The sequence below is a fragment of the Chanodichthys erythropterus genome, chromosome 8, assembly GCF_024489055.1.
Source record: "Chanodichthys erythropterus isolate Z2021 chromosome 8, ASM2448905v1, whole genome shotgun sequence".
NCBI classification, from domain to species: domain Eukaryota; kingdom Metazoa; phylum Chordata; class Actinopteri; order Cypriniformes; family Xenocyprididae; genus Chanodichthys; species Chanodichthys erythropterus.
This window is the reverse complement of record NC_090228.1, coordinates 39,023,498-39,043,006: the sequence shown is the minus strand read 5'-3', so window position 1 is coordinate 39,043,006 and position 19,509 is coordinate 39,023,498. Positions and strand designations below refer to the sequence as shown.

Genomic DNA, 19,509 nt, shown 5'->3' with positions numbered 1-19,509 from the left:
ATATATATATATATATATATATATATATATATATATATAGATAGATAGATAGATAAATATTATGTCAACGGGACTTTTATTTTGGTCGGGTGGTGTGATGTCATCAGGCTGCGCTGCGCTCCTGCATCTGTTGTGATTCGGTTGAAGAAAGGTTTGTGTTTTTAAACATTTAAAGTGTTAAAAACAGTGCAAACTGTTGAGTCAATTTAGTTGTTTTTACAAGCTATGATCAAGCTTTTTGAAAGCAATGCTGTAATACTTTATTTAACATTAATGAGCGTTATTTTTGGAGGAGTAAATCAGATCCACTCATGAGTAACAGAAAATGAATTTATCATTTCGCTGTCTAACGTGACTCAGTTTATTTGTAAACACGAATTCAGGTAAGGTGGCCCGCTTCAGAAAGGAGATTAAGTGAAATGAGGGAAACTCTGGGTTTTCCGTTTCAGAATGGGAGATATTTCAAACCCAAGAAAGCAGGGTAAGCCAAACCCCGTTTCTGAAAGAGGTAACATACTCAGTCAGTTACCATGGTATTTTGCTCTGAACCTAAACCTGGTCAGGAGCAGGTTTTCTTTGGTAAACCCAGAGTTTCTTTCGGTCTCCTCCCCCTTTCTAAAGCGCAAGCAATGTTTAAATACATTCATTCATGCTGCAAAAATGCTTTTCTTATTTTTAAGTATTTGTGTTTTATTTCAAGTACAAATATCCAAAAATCTTAAATCAAGATGCATTTTCTTTGTATTAAAATGCATTTATTTATTTTTATAAGCTACTGCATGTCTTTTACGTTAAATATAATGTATATTGTGTCTATGTATTTTAAACGTTTTGAATGGACTGATGAAGGGAGATGTAAAGTATTTTTTTAAGTACAGTGTGATTTTAACCATAATAAAATACCAAATCTAAATTGTTTGAATATTACAATAGTAAAAAAAAAAAAAATACTATACATACATTTATAGGTAAAATCGAACTCTGAGCATCCTGTACCCATTCTGTGACATCAAACAACTTCCCTGTGCAAAGGATCATGGGGGCCTGAAGTGTCCATCATTTGTACCCTTCAAAATCCTTCATTCTGAAGGGCCCTTTGAAGTGGCCAGTTTTGAGCACTTTGGTTTGGAACGACCCTTCAATATGGGGGCCATGATTGTTTTCACTCCGAAGTGCCCTACAGAGGGTGATATATCCCGTTTGGAATGCACTGTCCATCAACCTACTTAGAGTCAATTTAACTAACTCAATTCAGCTGTTCTGAAACAGAAAAGTCAAAGAGTTTCCCATCTCAGGGTTAGTCAACTCAGAGTTCAAGTTTTAAGTTGGTTGAACCTCCTTATTGAAACGGGCCCCTGGAAAGAAGTTTAAGTTTAACTCTGAGTTAATTGAGTCAATTGCTTTGTAAAATGTTTCAGCGGTTCACTGCACACTGACGTCACCTGCTGGTCAAAACAGTGTAAATGAATGTGAACAATTAATGTGTGATGACAACTTTTACAAACCAACTACAAGTGTTTTAATAGAAGGTGATTTGTCCATTAACTCTGACTGACTCTCTCACCAGTGCACTGAACTACTGAACTAGAGCTGATTGAGACACACCCAGAGATTTAGTTTGGATTTCTGTTTATTATTCTCATCTTGAACAGGACAAGCACAGAGAAAAAACCCTGATGAAGCGACTGAGATCCACATGACACTATTATAAAGATGGAGTTTATTAAAGAGGAGAGTGAAGACATAAAGATGGTGTTTATTAAAGAGGAGAATGAAGATATAAATATGACATTTATTAAAGAGGAGAGTGAAGACATGAAGATTGAAGAAACAATCATGAAACAAGAAGATACTGAGGAGAAAACAGGTTGGTTTCATTCTCAAAACTCAGTCATTTGATCCTCATTAAAATGTCCAGCTCTACAGAAAATAATGATATTTTTGAAGAATATCCTAATATATTAAAGTGTTTTGTTTTTTACATGGAGTTGGTCAGACATGTTAATCACAGGACCAGACAAATACTAGTGCTGCCTTCAAACTGAGAAGATCCTGCTTCCATGTTTGGTGTTCATTATTATGATGTGATGCACATTAAATCAGGAAAAATAATTCAGACAACATTGTTTTCTGTGAAGTTAAACCCAAAATCATTTCTGAATTAAAGGTGCCCTAGAACCGTTTTTCAAAAGATGTAATGTAAGTCTAAGGTGTCCCCTGAATGTATCTGTGAAGTTTCAGCTCAAAATACCATATAGATTTTTATTATTCAATTTTTTAGCTGCCTATTTTGGGGCATTATTAAAATGCGCTGATTCTGTGCGTGTCCCCTTTAAATGCTCGCGCTCCACGGCCCCAAGCTCGCAACTGTATAAACAAAGTTCTCAGAGCTAATATAACCCTCAAAATGGATCTTTACAAAGTGTTCGTCATGCAACATGTCTAATCGCGTAAGTATGGTATTTATTTGGATGTTTACATTTGATTCTGAACGAGTTTGATAGTGCTCTGTCGCTTAAGCTAACATTACACACTGTTGGAGAGATTTATAAAGAATGAAGTTGTGTTTATGAATTATACAGACTGCAAGTGTTTAATAAGGAAAATAACGACCGCTCTTGTCTCTGTGAATACAGTAAGAAACGATGGTAACTTTAACCACATTTAACAGTACATTAGCAACATGCTAACAAAACATTTAGAAAGACAATTTACAAATATCACTAAAAATATCAAGATATCATAAATCATGTCAGTTATTATTGCTCCATCTGCCATTTTTCGCTATTGTTCTTGCTTGCTTACCTAGTCTGATGATTCAGCTGTGCAGCTCCTGACGTTAATACTGGCTTGTCTAATGCCTTGAACATGGGCTGGTATATGCAAAAGTTGGGGACGTATATATTTATGATCCTGACTGTTGCATCACAGTCGGTGTTACAGTAGGTGGACAACCAAAATGGGTATTACCGCCGCGCATACCGCCGCCGCAGGGCCGTGGCGTTAACTGAAATTCAGTCGCGTGTAAAAAACTAACGCCAGGTGGCGCAAAGGGACGGATTGGAAAGTGACTGTATTGATAAAATGTCGGTTTGTAAACGGAGATGAAAGGACGAAGTAAAACAACAACATTACAGTATAACCTTTTAACATCCTTAAAAACCATTAGAAAATTTAAAGTGAGAGTTAATTTCAAAACGTGGGATAGTCTTAGGCTACTCTATGCATCAAAAATTAAAAGAAAGACCTTTACACAAAGTCTTACTGCATGCTATTGTCATTAAACAGTCATTAGGCATATATATATATATATATATATATATATATATATATATATATATATATATATATTTTTATTAGGAGCACACGCACAGATTATAAATGTAATATTTTCATTCTGTAATATTTTCATTCAGATCGGTCCAGCATTAAGACCGCATTAATAGCAATAATTCTTATTTACTGCTATTGTTCTTGATTTTTTTTTTATTGTTCTTGATTATTATTATATATATATATATCTCGTTTGTCTGTGTGAAAACTGCGCGTGTGCACGAGCGCCAAGAGAACTGATAACAGCAGCAACGAGCATTGGCCATGATTTCAGAAACAACACGTTTCAGCGGATAGATCGCCTCTTATTTAACACAGACCTAACAGTTAAATCTTATCGAATTGAGATATTTCTTTCTTTTTAGGTACAATTATTGCTGAGTTTAAGCTAACTTTTGAGACGTTTCAGATTTTTGCAGAGAGACAGCTGAAAGCGCACCCTGTTTGTTTTATTTTATTTTATTATTCAAAAGTACAAGGTTTTGTTATTGTGAGCATACACAAATAAAAGTAGACCATTCGTAGTCTTGCATCAATCTGTAAGCTATTGCCAAAAATGACGGAAGGCCTGTTTTTGTTTCAGCTGTCATGAGGAAAAAATCCACCAGAACGCGCCGGCGCTTTCGTCGGCCAGAGGGATAAAAATGTAGCCAATTTAGCTTCATATTTATATTTAAATATTGGGCTATTGCCTATTATTTTTAAATGAATAAATTCCACCTATGTTCATTATGAAAAGGGAATAGCATGACTGATGCGCAATGTCGGAAGACAAATGCAGCGGGTTAGACATAGTTTGACCACTTCATTAAGTTTTGTTTTATAGTAGCCTAAGTCTTTCTTTAAAGTGAATTTCGTTTTGTAGAAATTGTATCTTAATTTCAATCAATGTTTCATCAACCAATTGCCTATATTTAATAAATAGAAAGAAAACCACTGCCTTTTTCCACGGCCTTTGAATAAGGCTGAAGCAATATACGTCTTATGTTTTAATTAAATTTATTTATTACTTTATTACATGTCTTTATTACTTAAATAATTGATAAGATGTTTTTGGTTGAACAATATATTTTAGCTGGTCTACTTAGACACACATTTGCGTAGTGGCTTATTGTGCAAACTTTTTTTTCCTACCACACGCCAAACTCATAACATTTCTTGCAGATTTAAAAAAAAAAAAAAAAACACGACGCTCCGACTTTTACAAAATCCCTCCTCGCTCCAGTCAAAACTTCGCACATACTCTGCTCGGCAGCAGCAGACGCTGGCAAACGCGCGGGGGGAGGAGTGGAGCGTGAAACACAAAACACTGCAAATCTCCATAATACAAACAAATAAAGAAACTTACTGCAAATACTCATAACAGAGTCTAACAATTGTGTATTTCGTCAGCTTATTTCATATGATCAGATCAGGATGTTAAAATTAACAAAAAGCACTAAGATTGCAAAAAGGTCTGTCACGCGCATAGCTTAGGCTAATATTTTGAGTCTCCCGCCCTCTGGATTAATGGCTTCGGTGACAAACATTTTAAACAAAGCGCCTTTCCCCCATCTCAAACTTGTCAAGCACTGTTAGGTTGGGTGAGTGCTTTTTATACACACAAGATAATGTAAAAATTATACATTGATATATAAATGGAACACAATCGGTTTGTTGTTTTTGTTTGTTTTTCTTTAACATTTTTATTTTATTTGGATGGCAGATTATGTACAGTTATTGTTCTAATAATATACGGAACCATAATGTTACATATCTTGGTCAATTCTTTCGAACTGCTTTACAGCTTAACCACAGTTTGCAACATCAGTAGTACTGAAATGAACTGAATCAACACAGATCTGCTGATATAAATAAATAGGTCTAAATAAATAGCAAAAAACAATATTGGGTTTGTACGGTTCATCTGAACTATAATTTAATGATTTATGTTATGATGTTATAGAAGTACAATGTACAGATGCCTATATGTTTTGCACAAAGTAATATTTAATAAAGAATCTTAAACTTCCAATGTTAAACATGTTCTCGTCATTTTGCTCTTAACTGCAGTCAAAATACAAATAGGCCTATAAAATATTCATATGCATTGTGTAGTCCATTGTGTAGACTCAGATTAGGCGCAAACTCTACAGCAGAAACTTTTTATCTTAATAGCCTAGCAATTGTTGAATAACAAAATGTTGATTATTGGGATAACGTTTTTTTTTTCGTAATTGTGTAGCTTATGGCATGACATTTCTTTTTGTAATGTTTATGAGCATGTTAATGGATACAAACTGCACAATTGCAGTTTATCAGATTGTTACATAGCTATAGTTGAAACATTAACACATTAAAATCCTCTGATAATCATAGTAGTTAACATGAACCCATTGTAATCGATGTATTACCATTACATCATGGGCGTACAGGACAGCCCCCCTATGATGGCCCCGGCGCAGATTATTTACTATTTAGCCTTTGCTTTTTTAAGAACTAAACTCAATTGACTAAAGATAAAAATAAAGCATCCAACTGAAGCCCAAAAATGCAAGCAGAATACCACAGAAACTAGTGCTAAATTACCACAAAAGGGGGACAAATTCACTGTTGTTTCCATCGCCGTTTGTAAGGTAGCCAAGACAACAGCAAGCTTTGATGCGCTGTGTTACTGTTAGCGGTCGTGTGCCGACACAAATAAATATGTTCAGTGTTTCGTTTCCATTCCACTCCTGACGTTCATGGGTTTCTTCCTAATTAAATACAGGCAATTGGTTGATGAAACATTGATTGAAATTAAGATACAATTTCTACAAAACAAAATTCATTTTAAAGAAAGACTTGCATAAAACAAAACTTAATGAAGTGGTCGAACTTATGTCTGACCTGCTGCATTTGTCTCCCAACATTGCGCATCCGTCAACATTGATCAACATTGGTGACATCTTTAAAAAAAAAAAAAAAAATAGGCTATAGCCCAATATTTAAATATAAATATGAAACTAAATTGGTTACATTTTTATCCCTCTGGCCGACGAAAGCGCCGGCGCGTTCTGATGGATTTTCTCCTCATGACAGAAACAACTTAAAACAGGCCTTCCGTCATTTTTGGCGATAGCCTACAGATTAGTACAAGAATACAAATGGTCTACTTTTATTTGTGCGCTCACCATAACAACAAAACCTTGTGCTTTAGTACAATAAAATAAATAAAAACAGGGTGAGCTTTTAGCTGTCTCTCTGCGAGAAACTGAAACGTCTCAAAAGTGAACTTAAACTCAGCGAATAATTACCTAAAAAGAAAGAAATATCTCAATTCGATAATAAATTCGTAGGTCTGTGTTAAATAAGAGGTGATCTATCCGCTGGAATGTGTTGTTTCTGAATTTGATATTTGATATTTTAAGGAATAGAATAGGCTACACTCCTGCATTTAAATGCGGCTGCAGGAGTTGCAGTTTTTTTATGTTGTTTTATTAATCCGTCCATTCTTTTTAGTTTCAATGATTTAGCTAAATCGTGCCTTAATAATGGGAGTGAAATTATTCAGTGACTCACGTTTTACTAAAATAAAGGGATATAATTCATGAAACACGCAACAATTTCTTAATCAGTGTCCAAACAGATATATTTTTCCTAGGTAGTTATCTGTCAAATAAAGGACAGGTAACGAATAACAAAGTATGTGCGAGTCAAAAATCCATGCTGTTTTATTAAAGGAGTTTAAAATATAAATAAAACATGTATTTGTGATAAATATAGGCCTAATATGTGAGAGAACTTACATTTTGCATAAAGATAAATGTGCTTTGATGCATTTGTTGGATAACATGTGGTTAAAGCGCCACTCAGCGGTCAAAAGCTGCAAATGCACTTTGCGACGCGGCGGCGGTGGCAGGCGCGGCGGTAGAAACACCGTTTTGGATGGCCACCTACTGTATGTGGAGATTCGCCTGTTCTTCAGAGGTCTTTTGCACAAATCAAATTTACATAAGAATGAAGAAACAATGGTGTTTGAGACTCACTGTATGTCATTTCCATATACAGGACTTTTACATGGAAAGCACCTTTTAAAAACCATGAAAACCATTAATTTCGTTCATTTAATTATGCAACAGTATCCAACAAAAAACATGAAGGCTACAGTTAGTAAAATTCAGATGGTCAAAAAAGACTTCATTTATAAACAAAATATCATCATAATACATATTAACATGCCTGAATATAAAGTTTCATTGAATAAATGTATGAATAATTCAGTAGTTTTGTCACAGTTCATGTCACATTAATGTTTTGTTGATGTTAGTGTTTGTAAGCGACAAACAGTTCAAATCAAAGACTCAAATTGAGCTCTAGATAAACATCTGTTTTAGTCTTTCACATCTTCTGTCAAGTTCAGTGGTAAATGAAGCATCAGAAGTTGATTGAGGACGAGTGTTTCTTCTTCTGAACTTCATGAAGCAGAAACACGTGTGAGATGGAAGAATCACATTAAATTGAAATTGTAACGGTTATCGTTTTTGTAAAAAATTGCTGTAAATGTTAAAAAAAGGACGGACACATTTTGAAATTATTTCAAGTTTTCTAATATGCCAAACCCCCTGATGGAAGAAGAAAGCTGTTGTTTACAACTGTGACAATTAGGGCTGGGCGATGTATCGAATGCTTTTGTCACGCGCATTTCTTCAGTAAAGCCGGTTCCCTGATTGCCGCTAAATCGCCATCACCTGCTTTCAAATGAAGCGGCATTTAATAGACAGAGCCGTAGTTCACTGATAAGACACGCAATATCGCGTTCAATATCGACGGCGATACATATCGATATTGAACGCGATATTGCGTGTCTTATCAGTGAACTACGGCTCTGTCTATTAAATGCCGCTTCATTTGAAAGCAGGTGATGGTGATTTAGCGGTAATCAGGGAACCGGCTTTACTGAAGAAATGCGCGTGACAAAAGCATTCGATACATCGCCCAGCCCTAGTGACAATAAGTGTGTATCAGGACAAACTAAACGCTTGATTTATAAAAGCGTGAGAAGGATGTGCAGTTCATGAGCATAAATGCTTTAAAATATGTTTGAGAGTTTTACACGCTTATCTGTTATTATAGGGACATCGACTTTACAGTTTCACGCCCCTAAACATGCTGAATAAAACAAACCATTATTGGTTGATTTATATGTCAATCAGACAGCCTCTGGTTGGTCCTCTGTCAATGAAAGCTGTTATGGAGTCCTGACGTTCTGCCATCAGTCTGAAGCTTTGGCTATGCAAGATTTTAACTGCCAGAATTAAATAACCAAATCCAATGTGCATATAAAAGCATGTAAGAACATTACAGACATTTTAGGAATGGGCATGAAATAATGAAACAAGAGGATGATCCCAGCTGAGGATTACCTGGCCTCCCTACGGCGGAATGGATGTCTTCTGGAGTGGTACATGGATGAATTTTTTAATTATTCCCATCTGGTGAGTTGGAGCGAGTCCTCAATCAATGCCTACTTTCGGATAGGTCTGGATAGTGAATTATATCAGTTCCTGTCTCTTGGTCATTATAATTTGCCTCTAGTCGATTTTTAATTAATTTTGTCCTCTGGCTATACAAGTCTTATTTCATGGTTGAAGTTAAAGAGGACAATAGCACTTACACAGTCCAATCCTGAAAGAGTTTAGCCACTCCAACTCACCCCAATCCTGCATCAAAATCCTCCACATACCTTAACATCGAGATCATCATGGCCACTCCAGAGTTCATTACAGCCCCAGAGTCCATTCCAGAGCCTTGTCACAAGATGGCCACCATTCCCGAACCTTGGCCGCAAGACGGACACCGCCATGCCTGAGCTGTCGGTCAAGACGGCCATCGCCACACCTGAGCCCTCAGTCAAGACAGCCACCGCCACTCCTGAGCCCTCTGCTGTTAGGGCCACTATAACTGTGCCCTTAGGTATTCTGGTGGAGTATGAGGGGCTGTCCTGGGGTCTAGAGATGGTTCCAGCCCCTCAGTCTGTTCCAGTGTCTTCTCCAGCCACTGAATCTGCTCTAGTGTCTGCTTCAGCCTGTGACCATAGTCCAATAATGGTTCCAGAGGCGACTCCCTTCCTCAACCACAGTCCAGTTCCTGTGTTTGCTCCAGTCCCTGAGCCCATTCCTAGCCCAGAGGACATTATAGTTTCTATAATGACACTAGCAATTGTGTGTGTTTGGGCCACCCACACAATAGCTCCAGCCCCCAACCAGAGTCCAGTGATGGCTCCAGTCCCTGAATCAGCTCCAGAATCCGCTCCAGTCCCCGAGCCAGCTCCAGACGCTGACTAAAATTTCATTCCACATGGCACGTTACACCCGTAATATAAAAATGAAATATAGTATTGTCGGCATAACAGTAAAAATAGCTTTTAATAGCAGAAAGACTCTACTGCCCAACACTGCTTCTTTCTTTTTTTTTTTTTCGTTCTGTCTCCTCGACCATCATATGCCCCAATACTGATTAGTTAAACGTTTGTTGTTGATGTTGGCCCAACTAACTTTAAAAACAGTGAAGGTGAGGTATGTAGTTTTTCAAAAACAAAGTCCCTGTGAACCGGAAGTTGTAAACGACTTTTCTCTAGTGTTGTGACGTATTACCAAGTGAAACCAAATATTGAAGAGGGAAGGGTTTTACTTTAGCACTCCTCCTCTCCATCTCTCGCTCATAGCAGACAAACGCTTGGAGGGGAGTGGTTTACGTGTTTTCAGCCCATGAACGCGTGAGCCTTTCAAAGATACTCCTTTGCCCATAAGCGCGTGTGCCTTTCAAAGATACTCCTTTGTTCATTAGCGTGCCAGCCTTTCAAAGATACTTGTTTGCCCAAAGATACTCCTTTGCCCATGAGCGCGTGAGCCTTTCAAAGATACTCCTTTGTTCATGAGCGTGCCAGCCTTTCAAAGATACTTGTTTGCCCAAAGATACTCCTTTGCCCATGAGCGCGTGAGCCTTTCAAAGATACTCCTTTGCCCATAAGTGCGTGTGCCTTTCAAAGATACTCCTTTGCCCATGAGCGCGTGAGCCTTTCAAAGATACTCCTTTGCCCATGAGTGTGCCAGCCTTTTAAAGATACTCCTTTGCCCATGAGCGCATGAGCCTTTCAAAGATACTCCTTTGCCCATGAGCGCGTGAGCCTTTCAAAGATACTCCTTTGCCCATAAGTGCGTGTGCCTTTCAAAGATACTCCTTTGCCCATGAGCGCGTGAGCCTTTCAAAGATACTCCTTTGCCCATGAGTGTGCCAGCCTTTCAAAGATACTCCTTTGCCAAAAGATACTCCTTTGCCCATGAGCATGTGAGCCTTTCAAAGATACTCCTTTGCCCATAAGTGTGTGTGCCTTTCAAAGATACTCCTTTGCCCATGAGCGCGTGAGCCTTTCAAAGATACTCCTTTGCCCATGAGTGTGCCAGCCTTTCAAAGATACTCCTTTGCCCATGAGCGTGTGAGCCTTTCAGAGATACTCCTTTGCCCATGAGCGTGTGAGCCTTTCAGAGATACTCCTTTGCCCATGAGCATGTGAGCCTTTCAAAGATACTCCTTTCCCCATGAGCATGTGAGCCTTTCAAAGATACTCCTTTGCCCATGAGCGTGTGAGCCTTTCAAAGATACTCCTTTGCCCATGAGCGTGTGAGCCTTTCAGAGATACTCCTTTGCCCATGAGCGTGTGAGCCTTTCAGAGATACTCCTTTGCCCATGAGCATGTGAGCCTTTCAAAGATACTCCTTTCCCCATGAGCATGTGAGCCTTTCAAAGATACTCCTTTGCCCATGAGCGTGTGAGCCTTTCAAAGATACTCCTTTGCCCATGAGCGTGTGAGCCTTTCAGAGATACTCCTTTGCCCATGAGCGTGTGAGCCTTTCAAAGATACTCCTTTGCCCATGACCGCGAAAGACTCGTTCGGCACATGCACACGCACACTTTCCATGGTCATAACATTTTGACTGCACAATCACTGTTCAGAGAGTCAAAGCTAGTCCACAGTCTAGTAAATGTTTCTTGCTTGCACTGATTGAAAACACATGAGAAACATTATGAGAAAGGAGAGACTTGGACATTGCAGTACTAAACACTGAACGGTCCATGCATGTGGATTTGGATAAAACAGGTAATTGCTCTGATGCCATGCCTGAACAATGTTTACTTCTTCACAGACGGGCACGCAGGGCTATTGAATTATTTTTATTATTATCATGCTACTTTTATAATTAAATTTATATTGCAATTAATTTGCCCCGCGATATCATAGCGCATCACTGCATAACTAACACGCTGCGAGGACAATAAAATATTAGATAGATTTCTACTCATTTAAATAACTGGTTTAACACAAAATACTTCTCAATTCATGAAAATATTATTTTTTTTCTCACTATGGGCCATGAGAAATATTAAGAAAATAAATTAGATTCATCTCTCATTGTTTCTAAGAGAATATATGCGCTGTTAATGCAGCGTCAGATGCCAAAAGCACAGTTTCTGTAGTGAATAGGCCTAATTAACTGGAGTTTGAGACTTCTTCACCCGCATAACTCTCACGCAAAGTTTGCACATTGTTTGTGTGATATCAACTGGCTCGTCTACATGGTTTAAAATCGAAATATTTTTAATATTGTGACAAGGCATGCCATTTTCGGTGATAATAAAATTAAGTGAATTATTAAATAAATGAGTAAATAAACAACAAGCAAACATAAACTTGTTTGCTTAAAAATTCTGCAAATAAATTTGCTGATGCAGGTACAAAAACAAAAAAAAAACAAATTCCCCCCCAAAAGTCAAATGTTGCCCATGCCCTCAGGGGTATGTCAGTTTGACAACCACTGCTAAAACAAGTACCATCAGGATTTTAAAATGTTTAAATGTTGGGATGTCTGTTTCTTTGTGCCATTGAACTGGGGTTAACTTTTTTCTCTCTCTTTCTTCGCCTTAGACCTAATGGCACTGAAAGAGGAGAGTGAAGTACTGAATAAAATAGAAGAGAAATATCAAAATAACAATCATCATGATTTCATTACTGGAGAAATGCCTTGTAGTAGCTCACAGACTGAAAACACTTCCTCACAAAAAATGTCTCAAAAGACAAGGACTAGAAGTCATTTTGTCAGCAAACAGTGTGGAAACAGATTAAATCAAAACAGAGGCTTTAACAGGCACAAGAAAATTCACACTGAGAAGCCTTTCATGTGCCAACATTGTGGAAAAAGTTTCAACCAAAAAGGAAGTCTTTATTACCACATGAGAATTCACACCGGAGAGAAGCCTTTCACCTGCCAACAGTGTGGAAAAAGTTTCACCCAAAAAGGAAGTCTTAATAACCACATGATTATTCACACCGGAGAGAAGCCTTTCACCTGCCAACAGTGTGGAAAAAGTTTCACCCGAAAAGGAACTCTTGATTTCCACATGAGAATTCACACTGGAGAGAAGCCTTTCACCTGCCAACAGTGTGGAAACAGTTTTAGTCAAAAAGTAAAGCTTAATAGCCACATGTCAATTCATACTGGAGAGAAGCCTTACACCTGTCAACAGTGTGGAAACAGTTTCAGTTCAAAAGTAAACCTTAATGTCCACATGTCAATTCATACTGGGGAGAAGCCTTTTACCTGCCAACAGTGTGGAAAAAGTTTCAGTCAAAAAGTAAACCTTGATAACCACATGACAATTCATACTGGAGAGAAGCCTTTCACCTGCCAACGGTGTGGAAAACATTTCAGCCAAAAACGAAGCCTTAACAGGCACATAAGAATTCACTCGAGAGAAGTTCATTAAGGTGGGAAGAGTTTCAAATATAAAGAAACCCCTGAGTACCACATGAGGATTCATGTATGAATCATTTTATATCTCGTTAGTGTCAGGAAGCCCTGTTGCTCAGAGTGTTGGACTGTTCTTTACTAAGCTTACGAATTTGCATACTTTGATGTCATAAGTAAATATTATGTGGTGTTAAGGATTCGTATGAAAAAAGAATGGTTTACTTAATCTAACCGTCGCCAGAATATGATGTAGTGTACATAATTCACTTGACAACTGGAAATAAATTGATTACAAACTGGTATTAAACATATTTGTATGTATTCCGTTAACCTTTTTTTCTTTTACTACCAAGACAAAATGTGGTTCAGGAAGCTTGAAAAATCATTTTCACATATGAAATGACCCCTCTGAGTCCTGACCAGATAAATACTAAAGGCTGATTTATACTTCTGCGACGGACCTATGCCGGAGCCTCTGCACTGTAGGCTATGCGTCTGTTTTCATTTATACTTCTGCGTCGTTGTCCGCGTCGACGTGCATGCAGACCACTAGTAGGCAGTGTCCGCGGTCATGTTGAGTATCAAGGCAAAAGCCGAAGAAGAAGCAGCTCATCATGTACGTTGTCAGAGAAGCTTACAAATAGAAAAGGCAGAGAAGCTGCAAATAGATAATGACTTTTGTTGCAGTATAACTGCATGTGTCCCCTGAAACAGAGCATTTTTTAATTCCTGTGGAAGTTTAAATCTCTCGCTCTTCTTACGTGTGCTACACATCAGTTTTTTGACCTGAGGGAGGGGTTCTAGCAGACCAATCAGAGCGCTTATGGTCCGCATAAAATTGATGCGGTTACATTTTTGAAGAGGTGCACGTCAGGCTACATCGTAGGCTATGCATGCTACATACAGCTTACGCCGTAGCTACGGCATACACTCGACGCAGAAGTATAAATCAGCCTTAATGCTGTCTTCAACCTGAGAAGATCCTGGTTATTTGGTGTTTGTTATTATGACATATAAATGGAAAAAATACATAAGATAACATTGTTTTCTGTAAAATTAAACCCAAAATCAATGGATCACAAGCGGACGAGGGAGACACATTCCCGTTTACATCTGTTATTTTAATCCACTTTCAACCACTTCTGTCCTGATTTCTTTGGGGTCTATGGGTGGGCAAAATATAAGGGTTTTTTTCAGATCTTTGATCTAATGAACAAAATAAGCTCACTCAATTTACATGTGAATGCATCCAGAGATAACAGAAAAGCATACAGAGACCTGCAGCTTTTGTTTCTGTCCGGACAGTTGCAAGTCTAGCCGATCGCTGTAAGTGTGTGTTAGAAATCAGGACTGGTGAAGAACATTGTGCTTGGTACATTTTTTTTTTTTTTTGTCTTCAAACCAAACGGGTCTTCAGCTGATAAATTCTAAATCCCATCTGACTAGCGCGCGCTTAACTTGCACGGAAGGTCAGTAGGTGGCATCCGGTCGAATGCATTTTTGACTACCTCTGAAAGTGGGCGAAAGTGGACAAGTGCAAAATGTTTTACACCCCTTTTCCATCTGTATTTAATGTCGTCCACTTGTGATCTGATCGAACAAAACACATCGTAATACCAGGTGGAAACAGGGCCTAACAAAAACATGGAGGCTACAGTTACTAAATTCAGATGGTCAAAAAATACTTGATTTATAGTGCTTCCCAATGGTTTGAAATATACTTTGCGGTGGTAGCCGGGTGGAAAATCCTCCTATTACCCAACGGCACAAAAATGGTTTGCTACATGTGACAATCAACAAATAATGTTATTTTTAACAATATTTTTATTTATTTAAATTCATTTTGTATTACAATTTATGGGATCCATTCAAAAATATAAAACGTCTTAAAATGATAATTTTTTCCTATATAAGGGCATTTTTAAACTAGAAGTATTGTTTAGATGTATGCATCGCCTTTAATGTCAAATAACGTCAACATTCAGATTAAATTCAATTAGAATAATAATTCTCCGTGGTCATATTGTAATATTCATGTGTCTATATAATGAATGTGTTTCAGGTCTGTGTTTTCCCTTTCTCACCCTCTTGACTCCCACTTTTCCACAATTTTACACAGTCATTTCCAACGGCCGATACATTCAGAAACAAAGCAAGTGACTGTCTTTATTGAATTGCTCATTGAATCATTAAATAAACTGTTCATTAATTGTTCAAAATGTGAATTTATTGAGAAACGAATCGCCACTGTGAGTTGCTCGGAGTCTCTGTTCTGCTGTGGGTTTTTTTGTTTTTCAATATAACTACATCATAGGATATAAATAAAAACAAGAATTCATCGGGGCTAAAATGCATCCTGATTGTATCCTGATTTTTGGTGGCATATAACTGCATACATCAATTGCACATCATTTAAAACAATAATTACAGTATCATCATAGACAAACATCGCACACTTTCATGCACATAAAGAATTAAAGGGTTAGTTCACCAAAAAATTTAAATTGTCACAAATAATCAAATTTTTATATAAAAATCTGATGGCTCATTCTTTGATAGCAAGATAATTTCCACTTTTAGTGCCCAGAAAGCTACTATAGACATATTTAAAACAGTTCATGTGACTACAGTGGTTCAACCTTAATGTTATGAAGCGACAAGAATAATTTTTGTGTTCCCAAAAAAAACCTAAATAACAACTTTATTCAACGATATCTAGTAATGGGTGATTTCAAAGCACTGCTTCATGATATACAACAGCTATTTGGAAAACAGACAAAACAGAAAAGGTAAGAAGTTATATATGAAAACAGAGCACATTAATCTTTAGCCCCACATTATGTGATTTCCGATTCTTGTAAAAAAAGGCAAATTTGCACGAGGTGCGTCACCAAGTTGTGTCCCGTAAAAGAAAATATTCTACATAAATGATTTCACTCACTCACACTGTTTGTGAAAATACATCTCAGAAAGTTTAAAAATTACTTTTATCAATCTGTTCGGGTTCAACCTATAGTGCATAAATGTTTTGTACCATCGGTACTTGCATTTTTGTAGAAAAACAAGTACCATCAGAATTTTAAAATGTTGATACCGACTTGGTTCCAATTGGGCTTAAATCCTGATTGAAATTCTGCACAAATACTGTGAAAATTGAACATGGTTCAGAAGATGCTATTTTTCTGATATTAAAACATATAACAAACATATTCCGCCTAATAAATAAATACATGGAATAACTGTGTAATGAGTTTTTGGTATGATGGTTGAGCGGGAAGGTTGCACTAGTTTCTTTTCTTTATTTATTTTTTGCTTCTTAGCCCTAAGAAGATGTAGTAAATGGGAGATCAGTCTATAATTAACCAGATCTCCTGGGTCAATTTAATAACCACCAGTTTGACAGTTTTGAAACATGTCCTAAAGCAAGCGATATTGAGAAGGCTTCTCAGATTACATCTCTTTCAGTAGTGTACTGGGTATAAGATGGTTTTGATGCTTTACATGTATAAATGTTTGGATGTCTGTTTTTGTGCCATTGAACTGGGGTTAACTCTTTTTCTTTCTTTCTTTGCTTTAGACCTGATGGCACTGAAAGAGGAGAGTGAAGTACTGAATGAAATGGAAGAGAAATATCAAAGTAACAATCATCATGATTTAATTACTGGAGAAAAACCTTGTAGTTGCTCACACTCTGAAAACACTTCCTCAAAAATGATAGCTCAAAAGACAGGGACTAGAAGTCATTTCAGCTGCAAACAGTGTGGAAAGAGATTAAATCAAAAAAGAAGTGTTAACAGGCAAACAGAAATTCACACTGAGAAGCCTTACACGTGTCCTCAGTGTGGAAAGAGTTTTTACCATAAAGGACACTTAAAAAACCACTTGGTAGTTCATACTGGAGAAAAGCCTTTCACCTGCCAACAGTGTGGAAAAAGTTTCACTCAAATAAGAAGTCTTAATAAACACATGGTAGTTCACACTGGAGAGAAGCCTTTTACCTGCCAAAAGTGTGGAAAAAATTTCAGCCATAGAGAAAGTCTTCATTACCACATGAGAATTCACACTGGAGAGAGCCTTTTTACCTGCCAACAGTGTGGAAAAAGTTTCACCCGAAAAGGAAGGCTTGATTACCACATGAGAATTCACACTGGAGAGAAGCCTTACACCTGCCAACAGTGTGGAAAAAGTTTCAACCAAAAAGCAAGCCTTAACAGGCACATGAAAATTCACACTGAGAAGCCTTACACGTGTCCTCAATGCGGAAAGATGTTTCATCATAAAAGACACTTCAAAGGCCACTTGGTAGTTCACATTGGAGAGAAGCCTATCACCTGCAAACAGTGTGGAAAAAGTTTCAGCCAAAAAAGAAGTCTTTATAACCACATGAGAATTCACACTGGAAAGAGGCTTTTCACCTGCCAACAGTGTGGAAAAAGTTTCACTCAAAAAGGAAGTCTTAATTATCACATGGTAGTTCACACAGGAAAGAAGTCTTTTACCTGCCAACAGTGTGGAAAAAGTTTCACCCGAAAAGAAAGTCTTAAGTACCACATGAGAATTCACACTGGAGAGAGGCTTTTCACCTGCCAACAGTGTGGAAAAAGTTTCACCCGAAAAGGAAGGCTTGATTACCACATGAGAATTCACACCGGAGAGAAGCCCTTTACCTGCCAACAGTGTGGAAAGAGTTTCAACCAAAAAGGAAGCTTTAACAGGCACATGAACATTCACAGAAGAGAGAAGCTGTTTGTATGTGGTTAAGGTGGAAAGAGTTTCAAATGTAAAGAAACCCTTGAGTAATACATGAGGATTCATGTATGAATGGTTTTATATGTCGTCAGTGTTTGAATGAGTTTTACAGTCAGGAAACACAGGATGTTGTTTGTTAAACAGTACAGTATCTGTATTTAGCATTACTTTCAATGTTTGTGGCCTTAAAGACAAAGGGAATGTATTGAGTGTGGAATCTGTCTAAAATTGATGCCAGACTACGTCCTTAACTACGGTGGCCCAGTAGTGCACAACACAACTAAATTTAACAATCAGTTCACAACTCAACGGAATCGAGCCACAACGTGACAGAAATACTCCCGACAACTATGAGGTCTCTATGAGCTCGGTAAAGTTTGTTTTCCTTGTCACTGTTCTATAGAGTCTGCAGTTTTACAAAGATATAAATACCACAATTAGGTTTAACAGTATGTAACCACTGTATATCAACATGATATTCATAATTATCTATGTGCATTATAGCTGCATATTTATACCTGGGAATGATTTGACATATTACCATGGTGCATGATGAAGATGCAATGTCTGCCAGTTCCACCAAGTGGTGGAAATCTAATTGTGATATTGATATCTTTGTAAGACTGTCGACTCTATAGAACAGTGGCAAGGAAAACTAACTTTACTGAGCTCGGAGAGCCCCCTAAAGGTCGGTAGCATTTCCGTTGTTCTTTGACTCATTTTCACTGTACATAAATCTCTTGACAACTGGAAATAAACTGATTACAAACTCGTATTATACATATTTATATGTATTCTGTTAATCTTTTTACTTCTACTAACCAAGACAATATGTGGTTTAAGGAGCATGAAGAATCATTTTTACACATGAATTGGCCCCTCTGAGTCGTGACCTTAACCTCATTGAAAGTCTTCGAGATGTGCTGGAGTAGACTTTACAGAGCACTTAATTGACAATTCTTGAGATTTGGCAAAAGGCTTAGACTCTAATGGGCTCAGCTGCCTTAATAGACAATTGGACAGTTTGCTTGAGGCATAAATCCCCTTAGCCTGACAATAACTAAATGTTTCTTAGCTACATACACATTGCAAAAAGTGATACAAAAATTGCAAATAACAATAGTAGTCCATCCAAAAGACTTTTTAATCAAAAATCCAAATGTTCTATTATGCAGATGCTAGGAGGTGAAGGGGAGGAGGTGGCTGGAGAGAGAGGCTCAATTGCTTTATTTTTTGGGTGGCTTTCCATCCAGAAGGTTGTGGAGTGGAGACTTCAGATAGTGGAATAGATCCTCGTGGTTGAATCTGAATATTCCATTTATATAATATGGGCAGGATTTTCTCATTAATAGATGAATATTTTGTAGCTAATCTGGAGCTTATTCTTGCAGGGGGTTGGGCTTCTATGGATATTTCATTGATGTCAAGGTGGTTGGGTTGAGTTTCCTCAGACATCTCCACAGAGAGTATGGCATGTTCTTCCATATCAGAGCAGGTCATTTCTTCATGCAAAGAAAGTTGAAGAATAAGACTTCTTATTTGCTTGTATGCTGTGGGACTGTGATCTCTAAGGCACAGATGTCTGTGTGACAGACTGAGGATCATGCATTTGAATGGGCTTAAATATTTGACTGCCTATCTTTGTTAAACTTATCTGTGT

The 19,509-nt window shown here is 37.6% G+C and overlaps 1 protein-coding gene across 2 annotated transcripts; it reads left to right on the top strand.

The window, feature by feature from the left end:
- The first annotated feature begins 120 nt into the window (after positions 1–120).
- Positions 121–18,725, top strand: LOC137024909 (gastrula zinc finger protein XlCGF57.1-like). Of its 2 annotated transcripts, none has more exons than XM_067392862.1 (3): positions 121–151; positions 1,653–1,867; positions 16,678–18,725. In XM_067392862.1, exons 2-3 carry the CDS (start codon positions 1,714–1,716, stop codon positions 17,859–17,861), a joined length of 1,338 nt encoding a protein of 445 aa, XP_067248963.1. In that variant the 5' UTR covers positions 121–151; positions 1,653–1,713; the 3' UTR covers positions 17,862–18,725. The 2 variants fall into 2 exon arrangements, with proteins under 2 accessions (XP_067248963.1, XP_067248964.1); XM_067392863.1 differs by lacking the exon at positions 121–151 and adding an exon at positions 347–383.
- Positions 18,726–19,509: the final 784 nt, after the last annotated feature.